Source organism: Scyliorhinus canicula, chromosome 18 (genome assembly GCF_902713615.1).
Source record: "Scyliorhinus canicula chromosome 18, sScyCan1.1, whole genome shotgun sequence".
Classification (NCBI taxonomy): Eukaryota; Metazoa; Chordata; class Chondrichthyes; order Carcharhiniformes; family Scyliorhinidae; genus Scyliorhinus; species Scyliorhinus canicula.
This window is the reverse complement of record NC_052163.1, coordinates 54,077,251-54,104,332: the sequence shown is the minus strand read 5'-3', so window position 1 is coordinate 54,104,332 and position 27,082 is coordinate 54,077,251. Positions and strand designations below refer to the sequence as shown.

The following is a 27,082-nucleotide window of genomic DNA, read 5'->3' as shown; positions in this document are numbered from 1 at the left end:
GGAATGTGATGTAGTACTCCCCACTTTTCTGGATGAATGCACCTCCAAAAAAAACAAGCAGCTTGACACCATCCAGGACAAAGCAGCCCACTTGATTGGCACCTCTTCTGCAAACCTTCACTTCCTCCAACACCGAGGCACAGTACCAGCAGTGTGTACCATCTATAATTTGCACTAATGCCCTTTAAGCGGTACCTTCCAAACCCACGACCACGTCTACCTAGAAGGACAAGGGCATCAGATACATGGGAACACCCCCATCGGGTGCTTCCCCTCCAAGTAACTCACCAACCTGACACAGGGCTTTTCACAGTAACTTCATTGCAGTGTTAATGTAAGCCTATTTGTGACAATAAAGAGTATTATTATTATTATTGGAGATATACTGCCGTTTCTTCACTGCTGCTGGTTCAAAATCCTGTAATTCGCTCCCTAAGAGCACTGAGTGTGACTACACCACATGGACTGCACCTTCTCTAGAGCAATTAGGGATGGACAATAAATGCTGCCCTCGCCAGCAATGGCCTCATCCCATAAATGAATTAAAAAACAGAAATTAAAATGTAACCACAAAACTCTTTGGTTCATTGATACTAATTTATTGGTACTGTGCTCCCGTTCAAAACAGCCCAGAACAGATTCCGCTACCTGGGGATCCAGATAGCCAGAGACTGGACACACATCCACAAGTGGAACCTGACCAGCCTGGTGGAGGAAGTAAGAAGAGACCTTCAAAGGTGGGGCTCACTCCCACTCTCCCAGGCGGGGAGAGTGCAGACGATCGAGGTGAACGAACTGCCAAGGTTCCTCTTCCTATTTAGATCCATTCTGATCTTCATCCCCAAGGCCTTTTTCCAAATCATAGACAGTCTAATCATAGCGTTTGTGTGGGGGAGGGGGGAGGGGGAGGGGGAGGGGGGCTGTAAGAACCCGAGAATTCCCAAACAGACACTGCAAAGAAGGAAAATCAAAGGTGGTTTGGCCTTACCAAACCTACAATACTACCACTGGGCAGCAACAGCAGAAAGAGTGAGGAGATGGATATAAGAACCCAACACAGATTGTGTACAAATGGAGGAGGCATCTTGTAAAGGAACGACCCTCCGGGCCCTGGCCACAGCAGCACTCCCATCCCCCTCAACAAGATACACAACGAGCCCAGTGGTAGCGGTCATGCTGAGAACGTGGACCCAGGTGAGACAACACTTCGGGATAGCCAAAATGTCCCCCATGGCTCCCATATGCGGCAATTACAGATTCCCCCCCAGCCATGCTGGATACCACCTTCAAAAGATGGAGACGGGACATTGACGGTCGGTGACTTCTACATAGGGCACAGACTGGCGACACTAGACAAATCGATGAGGAAGTGGAGGCTAGCAAAAGGACAGGAAATGAGAAACCTCCAAATAAAGCACTTCCTCCGCAAAGAGACAGTAGGGTACCCCAGAGCCCCAGAAACCATACTACTAGAGGACCTGATAGGCACAAGCAATGAGAAGGGGGGGTTCTGTAGGAAAATATACGAACAGCTACTGGATAGCGGCCGCACACCACTGGACGAGACCTGACAAAAATGGGAGGACGAACTGGGGACAGAGGTAGGATGGGGACTCTGGAGCGAAGCACTGAGCAGGTGAACTCCACCTCCTCCTGTGCAAGACTAAGCCTAATGCAGCTCAAAGGGGTGCACAGAGCGCACCTGACCAGAACCCGAATAAGCAGGTTCTTCCCGGAGGTGGAGGACAAATGTGAGCAGTGCCAGAGGGGCCCAGCCAACCACACCCACATATTTTGGGCTTGCACCAAGCTTGCTGGGTCCTGGACAGCCTTCTCCGAGGCAATGTCCATGATTGTGGGCGTGAGGGTGAAGCCATGCCCAATAGTGGCAATCTTCGGCGTATCAGAGCAGCCAGAGTTACACATGGGGAAGGGGGCCAACGTCCTTGCTTTCGCTTCCCTAATCACACGCCGGAGAATCCTGCTCGGCTGCCGATCGGCAGCACCACCCACAGCTGCAGACTGGCTCGCTGATCTTTCAGAATTTCTCCACCTGGAGAAGATTAAGTACGCCACCCGTGGGTCAGAGGAAGGTTTCCTGGATACTTGGGGGCAGTTTGTCAGGCTGTTCCAAAACCTGTTCGAGGCCAGCAACAAGGGGTAACCTAATAAGAATTTAAAAGAAAAACACCAAGATAGATGAGGTACCAAAAGACTGCGCAACCCGGGTTGGGGGGGGGGGGGGGGGGCAGCAGAAGGAAGGTGGGGAAACCATGAGAGATGAGGGGGGTTAACTCCCCCCTTTTCTCTTTTTTTTTCTCCACTCTGTCCGGAAAATGAAAGAAAAGCACAGCCGAAGCCGGGGGGGGGGGGGGGGGGGGGGGGACAGCAACGGGGAAGGGACAGGAACCATAGACTGATCTAGTGGGCAACGAAATGCACATAGGGTCAGTTAAACGAAGGACAAACTAAACCACTCTGTATAATAAAGGAAATTAGCGCGGGCGAGAAAAATGTGATGTGTATAACTGTTTATAAATATGGGAAATGCCAATAAAAAGATTTATTAAAAAAAAAAAATTTGGTGGTGGGAAGTCCTGCATTAGTAACCTTTGAATGTAAATAAAAGGTTCCCTTTGTAACTATGTACACCATTGTAAATAAGGAAACGTGATTATGAAAACTATGGTCACAGATGCGGGGACAACCTGTGATATATATGTTGCTAATGTGCTTGTTGTTCTTGTTCTGTTTTTTAAATTTATGTGTTATGTAAATTTTGATATTGTGTTAAAATTCCAATAAAAATACTTTAAAAAAAAAACTTATTGCTACTGTGTGATATGGAGCTTCACAAACCTTGAACTGGACTTGCAAGTTTCGGAAATGTTTTACAGCGTCAGCAGCTTGTCGGTTTGCATGGTTCAACTGAATTTCCATTTCATTCAAGTCGCCCTCCATCTTTTTCTTGACCCTCAGGGCATCGTTTCTGCTTCTAATTTCAGCCTCCAGTGCCGTCTGCATGGTGTCCATTGTCCGTTGATAATTCCTCTTTATTTGCTCAATCTCTTCATCTTTTTCCGCAATCCGCCTGTCCACTTCTGATTTCACCTGGGTCAATTCGAGCTGAATACGCAGGATCTTGCTTTCTTCATGTTCCAGAGATGCCTTAAAACACACGACATAGCACAACTTAAAAAATTTTTATTTGGGTAATAACAGCTGCCATATGATGCAATTTTTGAATTCACGCTGAGTACAGGATCATCGAATTTCAATTGGTCATTCTATAATCACTATTATCAAATATAAAAACTAGCTTAGCAAAATGGTAGTATTCCTATGAGTTTGTGCTAATTTTGATTGAAATCTGTATTGCTAATGTCGTCAAAATTGGCAGTCTTCATCGTCATCGTTCCCCTGAAACTGACAGCGAATTCTGTCCACATATATGCAGTTAAATGTGGTCATCCAGGAGCTTCTCCACCAGGGTGCACTGTTGAGTTTCCCCAAGTCTGCATCAATTAGAAATCACTGAACAGACAAGAACTTCCACTCATACACTGTTGGTCTCACTGTAAAAAGTTTTGAAACATTAACACCATGTTGAACAAAGTGTACCTGGGTTTTAATGTTCATGATTATGCTAAAGGGCTTCATTGATGCTGAAAGTTTAATTTTACTTGCGTTGAATGTCAGTTTTTTTTCCATTATGATAAGGAATTCCATATATTTCAAAAATTATATTTTACCCAAAGTCTGTCAATGAAAATTTTAACGTCTACCATAATCCCATGTATGCATACCAATCGTTTATTTTGCTATCTGTAAAATTGACAAATTAGAAGTGAAGGGATGGGTGTTTTTTATGTCCTTGTTTGCTGTCCGTGAAAATACCTCAATATGATTGGTTGCTTACCTTTCTTGAAGACATGATAGTTTACTGAGAGATCCCCTTGGCTTGGAGCCAGATTTCTGTACCTGATTTGCTACCAATTTATTCTCTTGCTTCCTCAGTCCTTCCCTTATTTATTTCTCAATCCATAAATTTTTATTTCTGTACCTGATTTGCTACCAATTTATTCTATTGCTTCCTCAGTCCTTCCCTTATTTATTTCTCAATCCTTAAATCTGATTGGTTAAAGACTGTTGGTTAAAGACCATTGGTCTCTCCATTCAGTAGGAACCCCGATGCTGCCTACTTTCACCTTGTCGTTTATTTTGCTATCTGTAAAATTGACAAATTAGAAGTGAAGGGATGGGTATTTTTTATGGCCTTGTTTGCTGTCCGTGAAAATACCTCAATATGATTGGTTGCTTACCTTTCTTGAAGACGTGATAGTTTACTGAGAGATCCCCTTGGCTTGGAGCCAGATTCAAAATGATGTCAGGGAAAACAAGCCCATGTCACAGAAATCACTACATCTTTGTGGGCAGCATTCTTAGAAGTCAACGATGACGGCAAAATCCAGTCCAATGATGTGCAAATAAGTTAGCATATTCAGGTGATTGATGCACTATGAGTGGCAAATCTCCAGAACGTGTTGGATTTACAATGCTATGCCACTTATGTTGAATGTCAATTTTTCCCATTATGATGAGGAATTCCACATATTTCAAAAATAATAATAGAATTTGCCCCAACATTTCCTCACATTTAGCCTCCTTGTTATTTTTAAGAACTTCCTGTTTTGCACATTTATTTCTCTTTAAGCACATTACTGATTTGGAAATTAGCACTTTTGTTTTAATGAGGTGATAACTGTCAACTTAGCGTCTTTCAACCGCACTGACCGGGAATTAAAAGAATTTAAAGTGTGCAATCTCATACTCGCATATAATAAATTCTTAAAGTTGCTTAAAGTTTCAAATCTTGTGTTTTTTCTCACTTTTTTGTTCAGTCTCTCATCTCAATCCAATCTTTCTTAATTTTTATTTCTGTACCTGATTTGCTACCAATGTATTCTATTGCTTCCTCAGTCCTTCCCTTATTTATTTCTCAATCCATAAATTTTTATTTCTGTACCTGATTTGCTACCAATTTATTCTATTGCTTCCTCAGTCCTTCCCTTATTTATTTCTCAATCCTTAAATCTGATTGGTTAAAGACTGTTGGTTAAAGACCATTGGTCTCTCCATTCAGTAGGAACCCCGATGCTGCCTACTTTCACCTTGTCATTATTAACTCACACATCCGGCAAATTTTGGCAGAGGAAGTCTTTGAGTTGATGGGTACAGAGAGAGTTCTAACTGAAGGTGTGTGTTAAAAGGTTCTTCGAAACCAGTAAACAAACCTCAGCCTCTTCCAATGTTGCCTGAAGCTCAGCCTTTTCCTGCTCAGCTGCTTTTTTAGCCTTTTCCAGCTCATGGATAGTCTTTCCATTTTCGCCAATCTGTTCAGTCAGGTCGGAGATCTCATCTGTTTAAAGAAGGAAATCGTGTTTTGAAGTTGGTTAGGAGTAGATTTCCATTCAATCTAATGTCCATGTGCTTGTAGTAAAGGGACATTCCATCAGTTAGTAAAACTCACGCTGAAGGTTCTTGTTCTCTCGTTTAAGAGTTTCGAGGATTTCCAAAGCTTCCTCGTAAACATTCTTCATCTTGAACAGCTCGGTACTTAGAGAACGGGATTCCTTCTGAGTTGCCTCCAGGTCAGTTTGGCTTTCCTCATATTTCTGCTTCCACTCAGCCAGAATCTAGGGTGTCACAGTAATCCACTCTAAGCACATCGTTCAAAACTATATGTAACTTCCTCTAAATAGCAAAAATGTTGTGACTGTACCTTATCAAAGTTTCTCTGTTTCTTATCAAGAACAGCTGCAGCAGCATTCGCTCTCTCTACATCGATCATTAGGTCTTCCACTTCACCTTGCAACCGCAGTTTTGTCTTTTCCAGTGAAGCACATTTAGAATTCACTGCTTCAATGTGATCCTCAGCATCTTGAAGCCGCTGCGCAAGTTTCTTCCTGAAGACAATAACAATCCACTTAACCATCACCAAAACAGCCAAAACTTCACCTGAAGAAAGTATAAATTAACATTCTCTTAATGCACATACTTGGCATCCTCCAGTTCCTCTGTGCGCTGGATCGCATCGGTTTCGTACTTTGTTCTCCACTGAGCGACTTCGCTGTTGGCCTTGGACATGCCACGTTGGAGCTCGGCCTTTGCCTCCTGTTCCTCTTCATATTGCTCACGGAGTAAATCACAGTCATGGCGGGAAGATTGCAGAGCATGTGCCAAGGCACTTTTAGCCTGAAATATTTTCAATTGGAAGTTACTGGTCAAAATATGAATGTTTAAACAAGTAAATGCAAACATATCTTTTTTAGGTTATAGTGGGATCTGCAGCAGCAGCTAGTGATATTGGGGGAGAGCATCAAGCAGGGGAATTGGTCGGCTCGGTGGGCCCCTCCCTACAGGAAGGAGTGACTATACAAACTAAAGGATGGAACTAAATGCAATGAACTGAGGGAGAAAACAACAAGGATTGATCCAGGGTGTGTGGGTGTCAGGTGCCTGAGGATGGTTAAGGAGCCGCGGAAGGAAATTGGATATCTATTCAAACTGACTGGCAGCATCCCCTGAGTCTGAGAAGCCTTATACAAGAGAATGTGAGAGAGAGAGAGAAAGAAAACGGGACTGCAGCCAGAAGCTATGCAGAGGAACAAGCCTGATAAGAGAGACTGTCTTGAGGATCCAAGGCCCAGAGCAATTCAGAGACCTGAAGTATCAACAATTACAATTCTCTGTAAATGGTTTGTTTCTTGGGTTTATGCTTTGTCTTGAGGGCTGATACTGCTTTGATGCCAGTGGAATAAACAAACCATGTTTTATAACCCTTGTTTAGGGCATGTGTGTAAATCGCAGGATACAAGATCAAATAAAATGCAAAAATCAGTAATTTATCATCTTGTGTATCAAAACGTAAAGGCCGTTTCCTGCACAGCCTCAATTTCTAAGGAGCAGGGGTTCAGGGAGAGGGTGGTGCCTCTATTAGAAGCCCTCTTCTGAAATTGGTTGCACTTCCTTTACATAGATTTTACATAGAATTTACAGTGCAGAAGGAGGCCATTCGGCCCATCGCGTCTGCACCGGCTCTTGGAAAGAGCATCCTACCCAAGGTCAACACCTCCACCCTATCCCCACAACCCAGTAACCCCACCCAACACTAAGGGCAATTTTGGACACTAAGGGCAATTTAGCATGGCCAATCCACCTAACCTGCACATCTTTGGACTGTGGGAGGAAACCGGAGCACCCGGAGGAAACCCACCCACACACGGGGAGAATGTGCAGACTCCGCACAGACAGTGACCCAAGCCGGAATCGAACCTGGGACCCTGGAGCTGTGAAGCGATTATGCTATCCACAATGCTACTGTGCTGCCCTTACGTAAGGTCCCTTACGATCCAGTGGCCTCCAGACCTCGCTCCCCGACATCCTCGTTTTCCCCCGAGACCCCGATCACCACTTCGTGCCAGCCAGGCCTTCCCTACCCTCCCTGTCCTGAGACCCCATAAACTTACCAGAACATCCAGCACCCAGATATCGGGGTGGAGTTCTCCATCCCGCCGCACTCGTTTTCTGGTGTGGCGCGCCCCCACCGGCAGCAGGATCCTCTGTCCCGTTTCCCATTGTGGACAACCCCACACACTGGGAAGCCCTCGGGATGCCTCACCTGGCACCTGTCTGCCATGTCGCACTCCTGGTGGGCGTGACGTGGCCAGTTTTTTTCACTCATAGTCTCAGGTAACCTCCTGAATCTGCACTTATGTCCACTGCAGCACTGTTACAAGGACTGGAGAGGTGCGAACTAGTCAGATTGGCCGGCAGCTCTTTTAAGGCGGGACTTCCTCGTGAATGAGGGGCGGAAGCCCCATCTGCAGCTACTTAACACATATTTGAGCAAGAAATGACTGTGGGGTACTGGGTGTCGCTGGGGACAAGTTTCCCGTCAACATTTAAGATGATAGGAAGCGAGACTCCACTATCGGAAAAATTCAGGCCACAGTGTTTGTGGAATTACTTTCATTATCAACGCTATGCTAAGAAATGGGCCGTGATTTAACTAAATGAGAACAAAACAAGTGTATTTAATCCCGTGTTTACTGGCACTCGCAGTGTCGAAAAACACAATGTTATCGAACGGTCAGTATTGGTTAGATAGGGGGCCTCAGCAGAGAATGCGAAGCTAAGCCCTATTTTCTGCACAGAGGAGCTCCGCGTTTCGTCCCAATCTCTGGAGTCCCCGACACAACACCGCACTGCCCCAAAATCTGCCAATGGCACTCGGGCCCGATCACCACCGTGTGATAAATGCTAGCTTGGCACCTTGGCAGTGCCCATGCCAGCTGGCACTGTCACCTGGGAACCTTTGCAGTGCCAGGCTCTGCACCCAGGTGGCACTTCCAGGGTGCCAGGTGGTACCAACAGTGCCAGGGTATCATCCTGGGTACCAAAAGGCATGCACCTGGGGCCTCCAATCCCCTGAGACACCCACACGAGTGCGTTTTGTCTGGTCCCCATTTGTGAGACCAATACTGAACGGCGCTCGTCCGAGGTCTCCGATGCAAAGGGGATAGATCCTAACGCCTCAGGCGCCTCGGGACTAGCTGTCTCACTCTAATTATGCAGGTTTGCCAAAAAGTGATCCTGCCCATAATGGGCGGGGTTTATATCGCGCCTCGAGAGAATTGAGTTAGATCTCGCCATGCATTGCGAGTTGGGTAGTTCCTGGTAGCACGGTAGCAGAAGTGGCTAGCACTGTGGCTTCACAGCGCCAGGGTCCCAGGTTCGATTCTCCGCTGGGTTACTGTTTGTGCGAAGTCTGTATGTACTCCCCGTGTCTGCGTGGGTTTCCTCCGGGTGCTCCGGTTTCCTCCCACAGTCCAAAGACGTGCAGGTTAGGTGGATTGGCCATGCTAATTTGCCCTTAGTGTCCAAAAAAGGTTAGCAAGAATTATTGTGTTACGGGGATAGGAAGGAAGTGAGGACTTAAGTGGGTTGGTGCAAATTTGATGGGCCGAATGGCCTTCTGCACTGTATGTTCTATGGTCTCCCTACATCTATCAGCCATGCCACACCACCTTTCAGGCGCAGTGCGGCCGTTCAATCGTGCCAATGACCACAACGATTTTCACCTTAGTTTCTTCTTCCAATTGCCTCTTTAGCTCCTCAGTTTGTTGTGTGAATGCTTGTTTCCCTCTGGTCAATTGTGAAATTAGGGATTCCTTTTCTTCAACCTGACGACTTAGTTCCCCTTAAGTTGAAAGAGAATGCAATTAGAATTAATAATAATATATATATTTAAAATAAATTTAGAATACCCAATTCTGTTTTTTCAACTAAGGGGTAATTTAGTGTGCCCAATCCACCTAATCTGCATATCTTTGGGTTGTGAGAGTGAAACCCACGCAGACACAGTGAAAATGTGCAATCTCCACACAGACAGTGACCCAGGATTGAACCCGGGTCCTCAGCGCCCTAGGCAGCAATGCTAACAACTGCGTCACCGTGCTGTTCCAAAAATAATAATATTAATGGTAATGCATTCATTCAAACGTGATGGCATAGAAAAAGGCCATTCAGCCCATTGTGTCTACGCCAGTCAAAAAAGAGAGAAAGAAAGGAACTAACTGCTAATTTTAATCCCACTTTCCAGCACTTGGGCTGTAACCTTCGAGTTTACAGCACCTCGGGTGCAGATCCAATATTTTTTGATTGAGTTGAGCATTTCTGCCTTAACCACTAATTCAGGTAGTAAATTCCTGATGTTGTCTGCCCTTTGGATAAAAAACCTTTTCCTCCTGTGTTCTCTAATCCTTCTACCAATAGTCCACAATAGTCTGCTCCACAATAGTCCTCAATACCGGGGCCCCACAAGGCTGCGTTCTTAGCCCCCTACTATACACCCTGTATACACACGACTGCGTGGCAAAATATGGTTCCAACTCCATATACAAGTTTGCTGATTATACGACCATAGTGGGCTGGATTTCAAATAACGACGAGTCAGAATATAGGAGGGAGATAGAGATAGTGTAGTGGTGCAGTGACAACAATCTATCCCTCAATGCCAGCAAAACTAAAGAGCCTGTCATTGACTTCAGGTAGCAAAATACTGTACACACCCCTGTCAGCATCAATGGGGCTGAGGTGGAGATGCTTAGCAGCTTTAAATTCCTAGGAATGCACATCTCCAAAAATCTGTCCTGGTCCACCCACGTCGACGATACTACCAAGAAAGCACAACAGCGCCTATACTTCCTCAGGAAACTAAGGAAATTCGGCCTGTCCATATTAACTCTTACCAACTTTTACAGATGCACCATAGAAAGCATCCTATCTGGCTGCATCACAGCCTGGTATGGCAATTGATCAGCCCAAGACCGCAAGAAACTTCAGAGTTGTGAAAACAGCCCAGTCCATCACACAAACCTGCTTCCCATCCATTGACTCCATCGACACAACAGGCTGCCTGGGGAAAGCGGGCAGCATAATCAAAGACCCCTCCCACCCGGCTTACTCACTCTTCCAACTTGTTGTACTGGGCAGGAGATACAAAAGTCTGAGCACGCGTACGAATAGACTCAAAAACAGTTTCTTCCCCGCTGTTACCAGACTCCGAAACGACCCTCTTATGGACTGACCTCATTAACACTCCACCCCTGTATGCTTCACTTGTTGCCGGTATTTATGTCGTTACATTGTTTACCTTGTGTTGCCCTATTATGCATATTATTTTCTTTTCATGTACTTCATGATCTGCTGAGCTGCTCGCAGAAAAATACTTTGCACTGTACCTCGGTACACGTGACAATAAATAAAATCCAAATCCAATCTCCTTTAAATCTATAGCCACTGGTAATTGACCCCTGAGCCACGGGGAACTGGTATCGCCTGTCTACCCTATCTAGGTCCCTCATAATTTTGTACAACTACAATTTTCAAGCCCTGGCAACTTTCTTGAAAATCTCCTCTCTACTCTTTCCAGAGCAATTGTGTCCTTCCCGTAATGTGGTGACCAGAACTGTACACAAACTTTCAGCTGTGAGCTAGCCAGCGTTTTGTAGTTCGCCATTCTGTGGTAAACAGCTATTGTGAGATTGGTAGCACAGCATAACGATAGATATTAAAGGTGTAAAATAGGTAACAAATGAAAACTCAATCTTAATATCAACCATCAAGTGACCATGAAGCGTAGAGTTCACAGGGGGCATACCATTTTCTGTCTGTAATCGAGCCCGTTGCACTGACATGTCATTTGTAAGGCGTGCTTGTTCTTCATATTTTGTCTTTATTTCACTCAGTTGGTCCTCAAAGGTTCGACAGTTTTTTTCAAGAATACTCTGCAATTCAATAATGTTTGGCACATAAACAATGTGTATACAGTAAAAGTGTGTATACAGTGTGTATACAATCTGTAATACTTACTCGACAACAGAGGACAATTTGTGACATACCTTTGATTTTGAAACCATTTCCATATTGCTAGCAAGGTCATCAATTTCCATCTTGAACTCACTCTTTTCCTTCTCAAGTTTCTGTTTCACACGTTGCAGGTTGTCAATTTGTTCCCCAAGCTCTGCGACACTATCAGCCTGCTTCTTACGAAGAGCAGCAGCCATTGCCTCATGCTGTAGTGTAGCTTCTTCCAGATCACGGCGCATCTTCTGAAATTCTGTTTCTCGTTTCTTGTTCAATTCGATCTGGACAGCAGTCGCACCGCCAGCTTCTTCCAGTCGCTCACTGATTTCCTCCAGTTCACGGGCATAGTCAGACCTTTGCTTCTCTGCCTTAGCACGAACTGTACGCTCAGCTTCAATTTCCTCTTCGAGTTCTTCAATGCGGGCCTAGAATTTGGAATAGATGGACATTATGTATGTTCTGACTGTTTTACTCCTGAAAGCATCCAAATATGCTCAGATAAATCTGATTCAAACATACTTGGAGTTCTTTGATTTTCTTCTGCAATTGGGCTCCAAGAATCTGTTCATCTTCAATCTTGCTCTGATACTGGCTTCTTTCAAACTCCATCCTGGAGTGCAAGTATAAATGAAGGTTAAAATCTATTGTAACATGCACCTCATATTTAAAAAAATAAACTTAGAGTGCCCAATTATTTTTTTCTAAATAAGGGGCAATTTAGTGTGGCCAATCCACCTACCCTGCACATCTTTGGGTTGTGGGGGTGAAACCCACGCAAATACGGGGAGAATGTGCAAACCATACGGACAGTGGCCCAGGGCCGGGAGCGAACCTGCAACCTCGTCGCCGTGAGACAGCAGTGCTAACCACTGCGCCACTGTGCTGCCCATAACATGCACGTCATGACCACATTACAAAAGGAAGACAATTTCTTACTTCTTCACTTTGTCTTCCAATTGCATCTTGTCATTTTCTAAATCCATTACTGATTCCTGAATCAGCTTCAAATCCCCCTCAAGCTTCCTCTTGACTCTTTCTAAGTCTATGCGAAGCTTTTTCTCCAGTTCTAGAGAACATTCAAGCTACAAAAAAACAAGGAAAATTATCCCACCGATCAAGACACAAACACAAATTTTCAAAGTTGTGTGTTTCCTTATACTAACTTCATCCACTTGTTGTTCCAATTTTGCCTTGATTTTGCTTAAAGTGTTGACTTTGTCCTCTTCAGCCTGGAGATCATCTAAGGTTTGTTGATGGGCCTCTTGGAGGGCTTTCTTCTCCTTGGTTAATTTGACAATGTTTTCATCAAGGGAGGCCATTTCTTCTGTAAGATTCTTAACCTTTGGTAAACCCCATTTTGCAGTTAGTCAATTGCATGCATCACTTTGTACAAATTAAGCAATTTTGTTCCAGATGCAAATAAATACCTTGTTTTCTGTGGCATGCTTTTCCTTTTCAACTTTGGCTAGTGTCAGTTCTAGATCATCAATGTCTTTCTTTAACTCCGAGCATTCATCTTCAAGCTTTCTCTTCTTGGATGTCAGTTCTGCATTGCATTCCTCTTCGTCCTCCAATCTCTCATTGAGTTCCTTAACCTTTGCTTCGTATTGAATTTTGCTTTTAATGAGCTGGTCGCATCTTTCTTCTGCATCTGCCAGGCCATCTGCTTCCTTTCGGGAACCAAAGAAAATGTTTCTTTATCCAACCAGCTTATTCACAAAACTTTCTGTGGCTTGTGTTCTAATGTAATGAATTGGCATTTAAGAAACTATTTAGCCAATGACAAAGCTGAACCCGCTAAAGGGGTTTCCACAATTCCAAAATTGAGTGCATAGAATCATAGAATTTACAGTGCAGAAGGAGGCCATTCGGCCCATCGAGTCTGCACTCCACTCAAGCTCACGTATCTACCCCATCCCCGTAACCCAGCAAACCCCAACTACCCTTTTTGGACACTAAGGGCAATTTAGCATGGCCAATCCACCTAACCCACACATCTTTGGAGTGTGGGAGGAAACTGGAGCACCCAGAGGAAACCCATGCAGACACGGGGAGAACGTGCAGACTCCGCACAGGCAGTGACCCAGCCGGGAATCGAACCTGGGACCCTGGAGCTGTGAAGCAACTGTGCTAATCACTATGCTACCGTGCTGCCCCTGTGCATGCTCACTTCCTATAAGGAATCCAAGAAGCTTAAATGAGGGTTGACTGAACCAATGCTTATTGGAAATGGGTGTCGATAACTGGGTCAACGCTTATTGCCCTTGAACTGAATGGTTTGCAGGACCATTTCAAAGGGCATTTAAGAATCAAATACATTGCTGTGGTTCTGGAGTCACATGTAGGCCAGACCATGGAAGGTTCCCATCCCTAAAAGACATTAGTGAGCCAGGTTGGTCTTTACTACAATCATTTCATGGTCATCATTAGACTTTTAATTGACTTTTTAAAAATTGAATTCAAATTTCTCCATCTGTCGATGTCTAGTCCAGTGGCAATACTACTATGCATATTGTTGCAGTTAAAGCAGTATCAATATAGTTTATAAAATAAGATTTATGGTTGCTTGTCCAGCTGCATACTAGGGGTTTTGACCTGCAGGGTCAGCTGGCCAAAGTAGAGGAAAATTCAGGTTGCCCAAAAACACATGAACCCTTCTTGGTTCCGTAGTGAGTTAGACTGATTGGACTATCATCAACAGAGATTCAAGGCTGGAATTTAAGTTCTGTGGCCAGCAGGTTTGAAGGAGGGGATGCTTGGAAGAATCCAGTGGGAGGTCATATGATAGAGCCTGCCCACCCTTGGATCTAATGCAACTAATGGTCAATGCATGTCCACTTAAGGGTCTCATCCCTGACCACCTGTATTTTACCCATGGTGGGGGAAGGCTCACAGCATGTGAGAGGCCCAGCAGATACAGTTTGGCAGACTAGAATTGGGGGGCCCCCTGGAAACATCAGAGGCACCTCCCTGCAAGGTAATCTCCCCTTTCAATCCTTTCTCCTGGTCTCTTGTTCCAAGCTCCCCAATCCTCACTGAGCTCCCTGATTCTGGACTTCCCTGGGTTCCTCAACGTGGCGAGTCTGCCTGTAGTCCCAACAATGGCTACCGCTCCCAGCTGGCACTGCTGAAAGTACAGAGTGCAGAATCACAGTACTGTTATGGCACAGAGGGAGGCCATTTGACCCATCTGTCTGCACCAGTTCTCCAAATGAGAATTACGACTTAATGACATTCCTCATACCCCTGAACATTGTCTCTATTCAAATAAAGAGGCATTGTTTAGTTGGCAGATCTCTAAGGTGGGATTTCCTCCTGGAAAGGGACTGAAGTCTCGCCTTAAAGCATTTAATACACCTTCCAGTATCAAAGTGCTGCAGGGCAGCTTTTGCGATCGTGGGCAGGCTCATTCCTGACTTTTTAGTCAGGTGAGGTGGAGGGTCGGGACTGGGTTGCCCCATAACATCAGCTCTTGGAGGACTGCGAAGATGATTGGAGAATTAGATTTCAAAATCTTCAAAGTCAATCCTCTTCCTAAGTCACTATCTGAGGCTGAAGAAGGTCTTCCACACCCGTGTCACCCAGAGATGAGCTTCTGGCCTCCTCGTGGCATATTTTCCGATGGCGGAGTCGGCTTGCCATTTGCAACTGGAGAGATCTTTCAGTCCCACCAATGTCTATGGTATTTTTCACGGCTTACCCACCCCGCCACCAGGAAACTCACCAGGAGGGGGCAGGTCTTCGGCACAACTGGATGATCCAGTCGGCGGGAAGGGCTGAAAACTCCCACCCGTAATCTTGGCTAGCATCCTATCCAACTCCCCCGCCACCCCCACCCCACTACCCTGCATAATCCTGAGCTCCTCAATGACTCTGCTACTTGTGATGCAAACTCACACCAAGTCCTATTGGGGAAGGTGTAGTTAAGCCTGGAGAAATATTTATTTGCTGATTAGGGATCAGAGTTAATGGTGGGGAGCAAAGACATGATTTTTTTTCTATATTCAACCCTGCACGTGTACACACTGTCCTGCACTGGCCTATGTTCTAGCAATGCCTCAGTTTGAAAATTCTCAATTCCTCCATGTCTTCATCCCCTTTTTCTCTGTCACCATCTTTAGCTCTCCAACCCTGATGTGTTGGGTGCTGTGGATCCGTGAAACACATACAGGCCACCAACACTTAAAATAGTACAACACTATTTTATTAAACTATAAACTGCTGAACATACTATTACTGTGGGTTAAACAATGTTAGATTAACTGAAGACCTGTGCCTGTCCTTACCAGTCGAATCACTCAGCACATGGTGAGAATCTGTGCTGTAAACTATAAGCTCTTGTGCTTCTGAAAGGCTGCATCCCGAATGAGTGGGGAAAGTGATGCCCCCTGTCTTTGTAGTGAGTGTGCTCTAACTGGTGATTGGCTGCGCTGTTTATGCATGTTGATTGGTCCTATTGTATGTCCATCAGTGTGTGTGTCTGCACCATGGTATACTGGTGTATATTATGACAACCCCTGTTAGAGATATGTACACCTCCAATTCTAGCTTCTTGCCCATTCCACCTGTCTCTTCAGTTGCCTGGGCCCCAAACTCTGGAAGTCCCTCTCAAACCCTCTCTGTCTCCCCAATTCTGTTTCCGTTTTAATGATGTTCCCTAAAAACAACTCCTTTGACCAAGCTGTTGGACTGATTCCTAAAATCTTGCCTACGGATCAGCATCAAAATATGTTTGAAAATGCTCCTGTGAAGCATTTTGGGATGTATTTGTAAAGTGAAATGTGGGGAAGGCCCCTCATTCTCAGGCACTTGCTGCCAACCACCACAACCACTCACTCTCCCAGCCTCCCCAGCTGCCCTCTTCCCAGCCCCAACCCCACTTATTTCACTTCAGGGATCCATCATTGACCCTGCTGAAGGCCCAAGTGCAGTGTCCATAGTACCGCCGATCCCAATGGTGCTGCTGGAACTGCAAACCCCCGCCTGCTCTGATTGCGTTTTCTGCCCTGAATAATGCTTCATTCAACGGAAGGCCCGACACCGCCCAGGTAAGTGCCTGATTTCTAGAAAATCCTGAAAATGTTCAATGCGAGATTCCCATTAGTTTTCCAGACATCGAACACGACCCCCACCTCGAACATTAAATTCCACCCTTTCATTATAAAAGCGAGTTGTTGTCATTGTAGAATACTCCCTTTTTGCAACCTTTATGAAACATCTGATGGTTTGGTCTGAGACCTCACAGGTCTCCTAGATCTGAACGAAATCTTTCCATTGAACCCCTAAAGCGTGTTTGGGCACAGGTTGCACAGGACAGACATAATCAGAGTTGGGCCAGAATTTACTGGAGCTGGTGAGTTAACAGTCTCCAACCTTCAGTAATAATAATAATCTTCATTGTTGCAAATAGGCTTACATTAACACTGCAATGAGGTTACTGTTAAAAACCCCTCGTTGCCACATTCCGGCACCTGTTCAGGTACACAGAGGGAGAATTCAGAATATCCAATTCACCTAACAACACGTCTTTCGGGAGTGTGGGAGGAAACCGGAGCACCCAAAGGAAACCCAAGTAGACACAGGGAGAACGTGCAGACTCTGCACAGACAGTGACCCAAGTCGGGAATCAAACTTGGGAACCTGGAGCTGTGAAGTAACAGTGCTACCCACTGTGCTACCATGTTGCCCAAGAGTATATTTACTCTTGGCACTTGTCCTACCAGAAATTGTTGCAAGTTAGGACTCCAAATAACATTGTGACTGCTACATGGAATCTGGGACCTGTTTAAACAGGGAAAGCAACGTCAGTCTTTTTAATGATATACTTTCACAGATTTCGTTAGTGAACCCAAAAGGTATTTATTAATAAGAATTGTACAGCAGCCTCCTGGCTGTAGCTCATTTCCAAAATGTCTCTATCTCGGAGCCTTTCATACCATGGGGTGATTCCACATTCTGGGTCCTGATTGGTTACCTAGACCAGGTGACCATTACTCTGCTGTGTTGCCCTTAAAGGGACAATCACCACTGTTTCCCTCAACCAGTCAGATTGGAGAATCATTAATGAATATTTCAGAGTCAGAATTCAATATCAAATCAAGTGCATAAAGCAAAATAAGGACCAGATTAAGAGAGAGCTAGAAGAGACAGAAAAATAAATTTTTTTAAAAATCTATAAAATCCCAAATAATTGAGCTGAAGGAAATAGACTCCACTTTGTAACAGTTAATTTTCAATGCCAGTTGATTTGTTTAGTAGTAAATTATATGTATCGCTCTATTTAAAAAATGTTGGTAGTCTGAAAGAGACAAGCCTAACTTTCTGTGTTGGGGTCATATCCACATTGTAAATGCAGGAACTTCATGGCATTCAATAGATTTTAACATGGAGCAAAGTGCCGTTTATGTGTTTTTCTCGCCCTTCATGGGATATGGACATCGCTGGCTCGGCCAGCATTTATTGCCTAATTGCTCTTCAGAAACTGTCCTGCCTTCTTGAACTGTTGCAGTCCACATGGTGTTAGTATTCCCACTGTGCTGTTAGGGAGGGAGTTCCTGGATATTGATATGGCAGCAATGAAGGAGCAATGATGTATTTCTAAGTCAGGATGGTGTATGACTTTGATGGAAACCTGCAGGAGGTGGTGCTCCCATGGAGCTGCTGCCCTTGCCCTTCTTGGTGGAGTTGAGGGTGGATCTGTGCATCTTGGACAGCAAGCCTGGATTTTAATGTTTAAATGCACACCTGCACTCAGCTGAAGTTGCTGGCTGATTTACATTTCAATAACAGTTAGTGCCATTAACCAAACCATTATTGTTAAAGATAAATTCTGGGCCACTGAATATATAGGCCAGAATAGTCTGGCCATTGAGATTCTCTGTTCCCGCCGACAGTGGATCCCCACCTGCGGGTTTCCCGGCGACGTCGAGTGGCTCCAATGGGAAATCCCATTGACAAGCTGTGGGAGTAGAGAATCCCACCGCCAACGAATGGCGCGCCACCAGGAAACACATGGCTGGAGACCGGAGAATCCCACCCATTATGTTTAACGTTTTCCTGAGATGAAAGTTGGATTATTTATGAATACAAAATATAGCTTTTGCTCAAGTACACAGCACAAAATAATCCTAATTTACAAAAATAAGTGAAATACTGTGGATGCTGGAATCTGAAATAAGAACAGAGGACGCTGGAAAAATACAGCAGGTCTGCCAGCATCCGTCAGTATCTCTTCTGACGGATGCTGGCATCTTCCTCTGATCTTGAACCTGAATTAGCTTGTAGTTTGGCCATTATTGTTATTTTAGGTTGGAGGTTACATGTATATGTCCAAAACACCCAGGACTCTGAGACTGTTCTGCATTTGTATCAATATCGGGCTTATAGCTTATTATTGGGAATATAGTTTATTAGGCTGGGATTTTTCTGCCATGGAGTTTGGAATATATTATGGCTAGATTGTTATCTATTAATATGCAAGTTCCAACAGTGCAATTCATATGTCCTGCACTAGCAGTTTAATAGCTCTCAGAATACTTCCTGAACAGATTAATGAGCCTAACACAAAACATATTGAGAAAAATAGGATTGTGTCCCATATGTAACTTCATTTAATTTTCCTAGAAATCTACGAAACCTAGAATTCAAAGGTCAAACTTCAGAAAAAGTAAGGTGCAAACATGTACTTCGATTGTTTACATTACTCACTGCCTGAACTTGAAGCATTAAGTCATTCTTCTCCTGAAGCAGGCTAACCATTTTTTCTTCCAATTCTTTTCTTCGTGCTTCAGATTTAGCCAGTGCTTCTTTAGTCTTTTCAAATTCCACTTTCATGTTCGCCATTTCCTTTTCGGTTTCAGCACTCCTCAGAAGAGGTTTGATCTTGAAATACAGTTTCATCCATGGCCAGTGCTTGACGTTCATAAATGAGCGGATGTTGTATTGTATAGTGAAGGTGGCATCCCTGTAGAATGACATTAAACAAAAGTAGTACTTGCATCGCTTTGTCCGTGCAATGGAAAACCGTTAACTTACCTTCTCTCCATCATCTTCTTAAATTCTACCCTCATTAGGAATCCACGACAAATGGCTTGTGTACGTGTGATGATTTGAGCCAATTTGTCATCCCTCATTTCTTCAAGAGTACCCAGCAGACCAGCCTTGAAAAATACCTTGAATGGAATAAATAATGCATTGAATTTAAGAGTTATCAGTGGTTCACGCTTATCAAATTCTAACATATGACTCTTTGGAAACTTAACATTTACCTTAGTATGGCCAAACCGATACTGGGTGTGATCCACATTGATGGAGCTCAGCAATTTCTCAGAAGCCTTCTTGCTATCAATAAATTGTCCTTCGGGTATAGCACTTGCATTTAAGAGCTTGTATCTGCATTTTCAAAAGAGGATATTGTCATAATATACATACAGGTATATGATGGTGCACAGACAGGCAGTGATTGACACACAGGAATGACCAGTTAACACACAGAACACAGCAGCCAATCACCAGACAGGACACGACCACTATAAAGCCAGAGGGCACAAGTTTTCCCGCTCTCTTGGGATCCAGCCTCTGAGACAGTCAGAGCCCGTGAGCAGCAACTAGAGCATACACCATGTGGTAGTAAGATAGTCTGGTCAGGTTAGCCTCAGGTCTCCAGTCAAGTCAGCATAGTGTCAACCCACAGTTAAAGTATGTATGATAGTTAAGAGTTCAATAAAATCGGGTTGCATTTGTTCAAGTGTTGGAAGCCTGTTTCTCTCACTGCTGCAGTAAACGCAGTCCTCGCAGACCCAGCTTACCCAACACATCATGGTACCAGTGAGTCATGCTCGAGTTTGACGGACGTACCTTGAGATAGTCTGCCTTTGACCAGCGATCAGCCATCCGGTAACATGGACACGATGCGGAGCAGGTGCAGGTCCAGGGCCTGAGTCTGGATGAGGGCGGCTATTTTGCGCACTTTTCCCAGGCTCCTGCGCATGTGCGCCACGACCAAGGGGACGGCGAGGCCGATGACCGAACTGCGCAGGTGAGCACATCGTTCGATAGCACTGCACATGCGCGGTGGCGCACGGAGCGTCCTGACGTCGGCGCCGTGGCGTGCAACAACTGTGGCTGCGCCATTTAAAGCGACAATGTCCCGCAAAATCTTGATGCTGTCTCCAGAGTGGCAAGCTTGGCCACTACGCAGCCCTGTGCAGATCTGCTCAACTGCCCAACACACAGCAATCCCAGCCGCAGCGCAGGAACGTCCGGTCAGTAGAGCAACCCGTTGCAGACTCCGACTCCAACATGGTTCCAGATCCCAACACCGAGGGCCTCACATCCCCATTCCGGGTGGGCATCATCACCAAGCATACGATGCTTTCAGCGAAGAAGGTGAAACAACTCCCAGTGATGAGCATTGATCTGGATGATGAGTGGTGTGCCACCTTTATGGTCAACAAGGCTCGCATATGCTTCAGGCTGGACACCGGCGCTTCAGCGAACCTCATTTCCAAGTCTGACCTTGACACCATCCGCGTCAAGCCAAGCATACTCCACTGGCCTGCCAACTCCCCAACTACAATGGCAATGTCATTACTGCCAGTGACTCATGCTAGCTTGCGATATCCCATCGTTCTTCAAAAGCAACCCTGCGTTTTCAAATAGTTGGAACCAACAGAGCTTCCCTGCTCGGTGCTCAGGCCTGCAAAATCCTGAATCTTGTGCAGCGTCACCCCTCCCCCGCAACTCCGCATCGCCAGCAACCTCGGTACTAACTGGAAGATTTTCAAGCAGAAGTTCCAGCTATATCTTGAAGCCACCGACCTCGAAGCCGCATCAGATGCCAAGAAGATTGCTCTCTTCCTCTCTACAGCCGGGGACCACGCTATCCACATCTTTAACTCCCTCACCTTTGCTGAAGGCGAGGACAAGACAATGTTTAAAACAGTCCTGCTGAAGTTCGACAAACACTGCGACATCGAAGTCAACGAGAGCTTTGAACGCTATGTGTTCCTGCAGAGGCTTCAGGGTAAGGATGAACCTTTTCAGTCCTTCTTAACCCATCTCCGTATCCTCACGCGGTCCTGCAACTATGGCTCCACTTCCGACTCCATGATCCACGACCAGATCGTTTTTGGGGTCCACTCCGGTCCCCTTCGCCAGCAGCTCCTTAAAGTTAAGCAGCTCACCCTTACCATCGCCATTGAAACCTGCGTCCTCCACGAGCACGCTAACAACCGGTACTCCCATATCAAGGCGGCAGAGACGGCGCGGCAAGGCCCTCACGATGCGGAGCGGGTTCACACCATGGCGTCCGCAGAGGCAATGGCGTCGCCAGATGTCAGCTTCCAAGTCCAATTAGATGACATCATAGCACAATACCGATGAGACCATCAATTCACACGACACGTGGTTAGAAGTGAACAGTGGTTTTAATCGTCTTACAACAGAGCCTGCCTGTGACAAGATGAACTCCAGATGAACTGGCAGACAGGCTCTCAGCATCAACCTTTATACTTCCGGCTAGGGGGAGGAGCCGTGGGTGGACTCAAAAGGTGGAGCCCAGTACAAACTCCCGTACACTCCCAGTGCATCTCCCCCTAGTGGCAGAGCAGCGCAACTGCTCATGTGCCGAGCTTACAGAGACATAGTATAACATGTGTAATAGTGTGAATTACGCTACTGTGATTCACCACAAATACCACAGCGTCTTCGAAGGTACAGGCACACTCCCTTACCGATGCAAGATACTGCTGAAACCGAATGCCACACCTGTGGTTCATGCACCGCATCGGGTGCCGGCGCCCCTTAAGGACCGCCTCAAGCAGCAGCTGCAAGACCTCCAGGACCAGGGCGTCATTTCTAAGGCCACGGAACCCATGGACTGGGTTAGCTCCATGGTTTGTGTCAAAAAACCATCAGGGGAACTTCGCATTTGTATCGACCCCAAAGATTTGAACCGTAACATCATGAGGGAACACTACCCCGAGAAGAGCTCACCAGTGAAATGGCTCACGCCAAGGTTTTTCACGAAGCTGGATGCCTCCAAGGGGTTTTGGCAAATACAGCTGGACGCGTCTAGTCGAAAGCTGTGCACATTTAACACCCCGGGCGCGATTCTCCGACCCCTACGCCGGGTGGGAGAATTGCAGGAGTGCCGGGCGATTCCCGTCACGCCGCCCTAGCACCCGCACGCGATACTCCCACCCCCCCAAAACGGCGTTCCGAGATAAACGACAGGCCACTCGGAGAATCGCCGTTCGCCGTTTCTTTTTTTTTTTTTCTTTTTTTAAAATTTAGATTAGCCAATTATTTTTTCCAATTAAGGGGCAATTTAGCGTGGCCAATCCACCTACTCTGCACATTTTTGGGTTGTGGGGGCGAAACCCACGCAGACACGGGGAGAACGTGCAAACTCCACACAGACAGTGACCCAGGGCCGGGATTCGAACCTGGGACCTCAGCGCCGTGAGGCGGTTGTGCTAACCACTAGGCCACCGTGCTGCCTTCGTTCGCCGTTTCTAACGGTCGAGCGGTGATTCTCCGGCCCGGATGGGCCGAGCGGCCTGTCCAATCCGACCGGTTTACGCCGGCACGAACCACAACTGGTCGCTGCCGGCATGAACAGCGCGCGAACGCTGCGTGTGCAGCCTGTGGGGGGGGATGGAGCACCAGGGGGCTGCTCAGGAGGGGTCTGGCCTGCGATGGGGGCCCACCTATCGGCGAGCCGGCGTCTCTAAAGGACGCACTCGTTTTCCTCCGCCGTCCCGCAAGATCAATCCTCCATGTCTTGCGGGGCGCCCGCGGGCAGGACGGCAACCGCGCATGCGCAGGTGACGTCATTTAAGCGGCGCCGCATAAATAACGCGGCCGGCGGCACGTAAATTGGCGCGGCGCCACTCCTAGCCCCCTGGGGGTGGGAGAATAGATAGATAGAGAAATACAGCACAGAACAGGCCCTTCGGCCCACGATGTTGTGCCGAACATTTGTCCTAGGTTAATCATAGAATTTTGGACACTAAGGGCAATTTATCATGGCCAATCCACCCAACCTGCACATCTTTGGACAATGGGAGGAAACCGGAGCACCCGGAGGAAACCCATGCACACACGGGGAGGATGTGCAGACTCCGCACAGACAGTGACCCAAGTCGAAATCGAACCTGGGACCCTGGAGCTGTGAAGCAATTGTGCTATCCACAATGCTACCGTGCTGCCCTTAAGAATAAATTAATCTACACTCCATTATTCTACCCTAATCCGTGTACCTATCCAATAGCCGCTTGAAGGTCCCTAACGTTTCCGACTCAACTACTTTCATAGGGGGCGGGCAGCGGCCTCCGACGCCGGAGTGAAACACTCCGGTTTTCACTCCTGTGTCGGCACTTAGTCTCCCGTTGGGAGAATCGCGCCCCCCGTTTGGTTGCTACTGTTACAACCGGATGCCCTTTGGCATCATCTCCACCTCGGAGGTGCTCCACCGCATAATGGAGCAAATGATGGAGGGCATCGAGGGGGTGTGAGTGTACGTCGATGATATCATTATCTGGTCAACGACTCCACGGAGCACATCGATCGCCTCAAGCGAGTGTTCCACAGGATCCACGAACATGGCCTCCGACTCAATAGAGGCAAATGCTCATTCGGTCAAGCAGAAATAAAGTACCTTGGCGACAATATTTTGCAGTTCGGTGTGCAGCCAGACGCTGACAATGTGCCGGCGATCAACGCCATGAAGACCCCGGAGGACAAGAAGGCGGTCCTCCGCTTCCTAGGGATGGTCAACTTCCTTGGGAAGTTTATCCCCAACCTTGCATCACACACCACAGCTCTCCGCAATCTCGTTAAAAAAACTACGGACATCCAGTGGCTCCCCGCACATGAGCAAGAGTGGCGTGAGCTCAGGGCGAAACTCACCAAGGCCCCGGTACTGGTGTTTTTCGACCGCGCCAAGGAGACGAAGATCTCCACTGACGCGAGCCAGGCTGGCATTGGGGCAGTACTCCTCCAGCGGGACGATTCCTCCTCCTGGGCCCCAGTCGCATATGCCTCTAGAGTCACGACACCTACTGAGCAACGATACGCTCAGATTGAAAAAGAATGCCTGGGCCTCCTCACAGGAATTGACAAATTCCATGATTATGTGTATGGCCTCCCCAAATTCACGGTCGAGACGGACCACAGGCCATTGGTTCACATCATCCAAAAGGACCTCAATGATATGACACCACGGCTACAACGTATCCTCTACGCTACAATTTCGACCTGGTCTACACCCCGAGCAAAGGGCTCATTGTGGCTGACTCACTCTCTCGATCCATCACCACGACGTGTGAGCAGTCGGACTTTGTCTGTCAGATAGACAATCAGGTGAAGTTTTGCGCATCCAGCTTTCCTGCCACTGATGAAAGGGTTGTGCAAATTCGTCAGGAGACGGTCAGGGATCCTTTACTCCAGCGGGTCATGCGACATCTCACGGGTGGTTGGCAAAGGTGACAGTTACCCAGTTCTATAATGTAAAGGACGATCTAGCGGCAGTGGACGGCATCCTAATGAAGCTGGACAGGACAGTAATCCCACAGAGCATGCGAGAGCTGGTCCTTGGCCAAATCCACGAGGGTCACCTGGGGGTCGAAAAGTGTCGCCCTCGAGCCCGAGAGACAGTATATTGGCCAGACATCAGCCAGGATATCGCCAACACTGTTCTCAATTGCCCAACATGTCAAAGGTTCCAGCCAGCTCAGCCTAAAGAGACTCTGCAGCCTCATGAATTGGTGTCCTCCCCATGGTCCAAAGTTAGTATTGACATCTTTCATGCAAAGGGCCGAGACTATGTCCTCCTCGTGGACTACTTTTCTAACTACCCCGAGGTGGTCAGACTGACTGACCTCACATCAGCAACAGTCATCAAGGCGTGCAAAGAGACTTTTGCCCGTCATGGCATTCCACTTACAGTTATGACTGATAACGGCCCGTGCTTCTTCAACCAAGAGTGGACGGATTTTGCCCGGCTGTACAATTTTAGGCACGTCACTTCAAGCCCCCACTACCCCCAGTCGAATGGGAAGGCTGAAGAGGGGGTCCACATTGTTAAAAAACTGTTGTGCAAAGCTGCTGACTCGTGTTCGGATTTCAACCTGGCGCTGCTAGCCTACAGGGCGACTCTTTTGTCCGCTAGCCTGTCCCCAGCACAGCTGCTAATGAACCGCACAGTACGGACAACGGTGCCGGCTATCCACATCACGGACCTTGACAATTTTCCGGTCCTGCAGAGGATGCAACAGTCTCGGGTCCAATGCAAGTCGGCGTACGACGCCCTCGCCACAGATCTCCCTGCTCTAGTCCCTGCTGACTGAGTTCGTGTTCAGTTACCTGATGGTGGTTGGTCTGCCATGGCTGTAGTGGTTAAGCAAGAGTCCCCGATATCGTTCCTCGTTAGCATGCAAGATGGCTCCTTTCTTCGGCGTAATAGGCGGGCACTGCGGCTACTTCCACGCCCGCCAAATGAACGTGATGTCCCGCCTCGCATGATGGTTTTTCAGGACGCGCCCTTCCACGAGGCCACCGATCTGCCAGTTCTTTTACCAACCTCTGCATTGGAGGCAGTTCCGCCCGTTCAAATGCAGGCGGCCCCTGACCCACCCTTGAGGCGGTCAACCAGAATTCATCGCCCACCATGAGAGACTGAATTTATAGACTGAATTTATGGACTGAATGTTGAATTACCTTGGGATCCGTTTACACATCTGTACATATTGTTTCTTCCCAATTTGTTATCTGCCCTCTATCTGCACTAGACACCTTCCCATGTAAATACGTTAACATACTTTGTACATAGTCAGGCTCTTGTACACACACTCACTATTAACTGACCCACACACATTTTTTTAAAAAGTGAAAAAAAAGAGGGGTATATGTCATAATATACACACAGGTATATGATGGTGCACAGACAGGCAGTGATTGACACACAGGATGACCAGTTAACACACATAACTCAGCAGCCAATCACCAGACAGGCCATGACCACTATAAAGCCAGAGGGCACGAGTTTTCCCGCTCTCTTGGGATCCAGCCTCTGAGACAGTCAGAGCCCGTGAGCAGCAACTAGAACATACACCATGTGGTAATAAGATAGTCTGGTCAGGTTAGCCTCAGGTCTCCAGTCAAGTCAGCATAGTGTCAACCCACAGTTAAAGTATGTATGATAGTTAAGAGTTCAATAAAATCGGGTTGCATTTCTTCAAGTGTTGGAAGCCTGTCTCTCTCACTGCTGCAGTAAACACAGTCCTCGCAGACCCAGCTTACCCAACACATCAGATATGACTAATTTTTAATGCTAATATAGTTATTCCATCTCGTACTAACAAGCTATCCCACTGCCCTTTCCTTTCCTTACGAAAAGCCACATATCCCTGAATATTTAGTTCCGAGTTTTGATCTCCTCATAACCACTTCTCTGTAATGGCTATAAGATCATACCCATTAACCTCAATTTGTGTTGTTAATTCATTTACTATGCCTTGAATACTGTGTGCATTTACGAGCCATTAATTTTACCGCGTTACAATGTTTTTCCCTTTTGGACCCAATTTGCTGCTGTTTTTTATGTTTGCACACTCTGCCCCTTCCTGTCTCTGCGTATCATTGCCATAAT

At 46.5% G+C, this 27,082-nt stretch overlaps 1 protein-coding gene and 1 long non-coding RNA gene across 3 annotated transcripts in view; one reads left to right on the top strand and one right to left on the bottom strand.

The window, feature by feature from the left end:
* LOC119953348 (myosin-4-like) overlaps nt 1-27,082 on the bottom strand; it is a 288,309-nt gene that overhangs the window by 9,477 nt on the left and 251,750 nt on the right. For both annotated transcript variants that reach the window (XM_038777537.1, XM_038777535.1), the window contains 15 exons: nt 19,698-19,821; nt 19,465-19,601; nt 19,138-19,393; nt 12,858-13,100; nt 12,594-12,770; nt 12,367-12,512; nt 11,950-12,040; nt 11,466-11,855; nt 11,225-11,351; nt 9,144-9,262; nt 6,059-6,255; nt 5,783-5,966; nt 5,531-5,696; nt 5,295-5,419; nt 2,860-3,168 (listed from right to left, as the gene is read on the bottom strand). In XM_038777537.1, the coding sequence (XP_038633465.1) occupies nt 2,860-3,168; nt 5,295-5,419; nt 5,531-5,696; nt 5,783-5,966; nt 6,059-6,255; nt 9,144-9,262; nt 11,225-11,351; nt 11,466-11,855; nt 11,950-12,040; nt 12,367-12,512; nt 12,594-12,770; nt 12,858-13,100; nt 19,138-19,393; nt 19,465-19,601; nt 19,698-19,821 (2,791 nt within the window). The remainder of the gene's footprint in view (nt 1-2,859; nt 3,169-5,294; nt 5,420-5,530; nt 5,697-5,782; nt 5,967-6,058; nt 6,256-9,143; nt 9,263-11,224; nt 11,352-11,465; nt 11,856-11,949; nt 12,041-12,366; nt 12,513-12,593; nt 12,771-12,857; nt 13,101-19,137; nt 19,394-19,464; nt 19,602-19,697; nt 19,822-27,082) is intronic.
* LOC119953352 overlaps nt 1-27,082 on the top strand; it is a 55,340-nt gene that overhangs the window by 21,514 nt on the left and 6,744 nt on the right. The window lies entirely within an intron of this gene.